The 4,395-nt window shown below is 41.4% G+C and overlaps 1 protein-coding gene across 1 annotated transcript; it reads left to right on the top strand.

The window, feature by feature from the left end:
• The first annotated feature begins 3,130 nt into the window (after positions 1-3,130).
• LOC150037315 (uncharacterized) lies at positions 3,131-3,751 on the top strand. Its single transcript, XM_090311961.1, has 2 exons — positions 3,131-3,324; positions 3,523-3,751. Exons 1-2 carry the CDS (start codon positions 3,131-3,133, stop codon positions 3,749-3,751), a joined length of 423 nt encoding a protein of 140 aa, XP_090168087.1.
• The last annotated feature ends 644 nt before the right edge of the window (positions 3,752-4,395 follow it).

The raw sequence follows: 4,395 nt of genomic DNA, 5'->3' as shown, positions 1-4,395 counted from the left end.
TATCCAAGTATAGCAGAGTGTAGCGAGGGAAGATATACTCCAGCCAGGTGAAGGATAGTTTAGGACTCTTGGAGAAATGAGGAGTAAAAAATTTAGACCCCCGTTCTCTGGACAGTCAGGTATGAGAAGTTTTGGAGGCACGGGCCAACAAAGTTCAGGTCCAAAGAGGTCAAGACCTACAGCTGGACCGAGTGGTAGATCGGTATCAGGTCGTGCTAGCGAGTCAGTAGCTAGTACAGGGAGAAAACCACTTTGTGTAAACTGTGGTAGGCCCCATACAGGAGTATGTTATGGCAATAGAAATGTGTGCTTCCAGTGCGGACAAACGGGGCATTTCAAAAGAGATTGTCCTCAGCTAGGTCATGGAGCACAGAGTGAACAAAGAAGGGTTACCCAGGTTGTAGACCAACCAAGAGCGACTGGAACTAGAGGTGAGGGATCCGGTGCAGCTAAGCAGAAAGGAGTAGCTGGACGACCCCAACAACAATAGCAACAGCAGCAGCAGGAAGGTAGAGTATATGCTATGACACACCAGAAAGTGGAAGAAGCTCTAAATGTCGTAAATGGTACGATAACTTTATGTAATCAATCCGCTTATGCATTATTTGATCCTAGTGCTACGCATTCATTCATATCTAGCATATGTGCATTACATATAGATAGAGTGCCTGAGCGTATGAATGAGGATTTGTTTATCTCTACGCCTGTAGGAGATACTCTAGTGGTATGTGAGTATTATAGGAATTGAGAAGTAATTCTTGGAAATCAGAATTTATGGGTTGACTTGATTTCATTAGAATTAATGGAGTTTAATGTTATCTTAGGTATGGACTTCCTAAGTAAACACTATGCCATTATGGATTGTTTTAGAAGAGAAATAGTATTTAGAAAACTGGGTGAGAAAGAAATAACCTTGGTAAGAAGTAAAAGAATACTTCCAGGAAGTTTAATATCAGCAATGAAGGCTAGGAAACTGTTGAGTAAGGGATGTGAAGCCTATTTAGCCTATGTAGCAGTTTCACAGGATAAGAAACTCGTATAGATGATCTCTTCGATCAGTTAAAGGGAGCCACAATGTTCTCTAAGATAGATTTGAGATCAGGTTATCACCAGTTGAAGGTGAAAGACATAGATATTCCAAAGATTACATTCAGAACTAGATATGGACATTATGAGTTCCTAGTAATGCCGTTTGGATTGACAAATGCTCCTGCGGTATTTATGGACTTAATAAATAGGATATTTCATCATTATCTGGATCAGTTTGTGATAGTCTTCATAGACGATATACTAGTGTATTCTAGTAGTGCAAAGAAGCACAAAGAACATCTGAGGATGGTGTTGCAGATGCTAAGGGAAAAGAAGTTATATGCCAAATTTAGTAAGTGTGATTTTTGGTTAAATCAAGTCGTATTCCTTGGGCATATAGTTTCAACTGACGGAGTTAGCGTAGATTTCCAAAAAATAGAAGCAATAATCAATTGGGAACGACCCCTGAATGTAACCGAAGTACGCAGTTTTCTGGGTTTAGCAGGTTATTATAGGAGATTCGTGAAGGGCTTTTCTAAGATCGCTCTGCCGTTGACAAAATTGACCAGAAAAGATGTGAAGTTTGAGTGGTCACTAGAATGCGAGCACAGTTTTCAGGTATTGAAACAGAGGTTAGTGTCAGCACCAGTATTAACTCTACCTACACCAGGTAAGGAGTTTGAAGTCTATTGTGATGCATCCCGACAAGGGTTAGGATGTGTGCTGATGCAGGAGGGAAAGGTAGTAGCTTATGCTTCTTGACAGTTAAAGAAGCATAAATTTAACTACCCTACGCACGATTTGGAGTTTGCATCAGTTGTGTTAGTTCTAATGTTGTGGAGACATTACCTATTTGGTGAGCATTGTCACATATTTACGGATCATAAGAGTCTGAAGTATATCTTTGATCAGAAGAAGCTGAACTTGAGGTAGAGAAGATGGATCGAGTTGATAAAAGATTATGACTATACCATTGAAACTAAAGAGAAGAGAGTTCAGTCTACAAGAAGCTGGCATAGGACGTGGATCGATCATGACGAAAATGGACTTCTCCGTAATGTAATAAAATAGTCACAGTCCCTTCTCGACCAGACGAAGAAGATATGAATTCCATGACTATCACCCAGGTAAAGCAAATGTGGTAGCTGATGCTTTAAGTCGAAAGACCAGATCAGCTAGAGCTAGTATCAATTCAGTGAAGGGTACACTTATTCATGAGTTGTATAATGCTAAGGTAGCATTATCAATCAGTCAAATAAGAGGATTACTAGCTTCATTTGAAGTACGTCCTACTCTCATAGAAGATATTCTACGTGAGCAATTAAAGGATTCTGATCTTTAGAAGTTAGCTGAAGAAGTAAGTAAAGGATTGAGGACGGACTATCAATTAAGAGCCGACAAAGTGCTACTAAAAGAAGGAAAGGTATGCGTACCTAAGGACTTAGCACTTAAACAAGCTATTCTAGAATAGGCACATAGTTCAGCCTATGCTATGCATACAGGTAGTACGAAGATGTACAGAACATTAAAGAGATCGTATTGGTGGCCTGTTATGAAATGAGAAATAGCGGAGTATGTTGACAGGTGTCTAATATGTCAACAAGTTAAACCGGAAAGACAGAGCCCAACAAGATTACTTAATCCACTCCCAGTACCAGAGTGGAAGTGGGAGCATATTACAATGGATTTCCTATTTGGATTACTTAAGACACCAACGAGCTATGATGGTATATGGGTAATTGTGGATAGATTGACAAAAACAGCTAAGTTTTTACCTTTTAAAGTTATTTATACCCTAGACCAATTAACTAAGTTGTATGTTGATCGAGTTGTGAGTCAGTTTGGAGCTCCAGTTTCAATTGTATCAGATCGAGACTCCAGATTTACATCGAAGTTTTGGCCTAGTTTGTAGAAAGCTATAGGAACCAAATTATATTTCAGTACTGCTTTTCATCCACAGACAGATGGTCAGTCTGAGCGGACAATCTAGACATTAGAAGACATGCTGAGAGCATGTATATTACAATTTAAGGGCAGTTGGGATACGCATCTGTCATTAATCGAATTTACGTATAATAACAGTTACCATTCGAGTATCGGGATGGCACCGTATGAGGCACTATACGGAAGACCATGTAGGACTCCGATATGCTGGAATGAAGTTGGTGAAAAGAAATTACTAGGTCTAGAACTTGTGCAACAAACATCAGATAATGTTAAGATTATAAGAGATAATCTTAAGACGGCTCGAGATAGACAGAAGAGTTATGCCGATAAGCGGAGAAGAGAATTGAAGTTCGAAGTTGGTGATAAAGTATTTCTTAAGTTTTCTCCATGGAAAGGAATACTCAGGTTTGGTAGGAAAGGGAAATTAAGCCCGAGATATATTGGACCCTACGAGATAATAAAAAGAGTTGGCTCGATGACAAATCGATTGGATTTACCTCCAGAGTTATCTCGTATTCATGATGTTTTTCATGTGGCAATGCTTAGAAAGTATGTGCCAGATCCTATCCATGTGTTGCCGGAGCAACCAGTACAGTTGAGAGAAAATTTGTCTTATGAAAAGAAACCAGTGGAGATTCTTGACAGAAAGGAACGGGTCTTAAGGAATAAGACAATCCCATTGGTAAAGGTACTATGGCGAAACTATAGCACAGAAGAAGCAACGTGGGAAGCCGAAGAGCGAATCAGAAACAAGTATCTGCAGTTGTTTAATTGACGGACTTGTAGCGAAATTTCGAGGACAAAATTTTCATAAGGGGGAGGTAAATGTGAACCCCGAATCCTAATTTCTCTACTTGAGTACATTCCCTACTAAGACTAGTGTGGTGAGTAGGTTGATGTGGAAACTAGTGTGTAATGGTAGAGAAAAGAGTGGAGATTAGAAGAAAAGAGGAAAATTGGAAGGTTGACTTTTGGGGGAAAATTTGGAAATTTGGCTAAGTATAGAATTTTGTGTGGGATGCGTTGGAAGGGTGTGTTGATGCGTTGGAAGGGTTGTTGGTGATGGCATACAGCTGAAGGAAAAAAGATGGAGGTGATGCGTTGGAAGGCAGCCCATGCGTCGAACGGGTCAAGTGCTGCCAAATGCCTAGCCAAGCGCCCCTGCCATGCATCGAGCAGCCATGCCTGTGTAGCGAGCGCCCTGACCGAGCGGCCATGTCTATGCGTCGAAGAGCCCTGCCGAGTGGCCGTGCATCGAACACCCCTGCCATGCGGCCAATCACGCCCATGCAACCGAGCAAGCAAGCAATGGCCAGCCTATGCCACACGCCCATGTGTCGAGCGGCCAGCCTATGCAGCATGCCCATGCATCGAGCGGCCAGCCTATGCAGCACGCCCATGCATCGGTGGCCAGTACCA

Source organism: Benincasa hispida, chromosome 3 (assembly GCF_027475165.1).
Source record: "Benincasa hispida cultivar pf3 chromosome 3, pf3_genome.v1.1, whole genome shotgun sequence".
In the NCBI taxonomy this organism is placed as follows: domain Eukaryota; kingdom Viridiplantae; phylum Streptophyta; class Magnoliopsida; order Cucurbitales; family Cucurbitaceae; genus Benincasa; species Benincasa hispida.
This window is presented reverse-complemented; position numbering and strand designations above follow the sequence as displayed.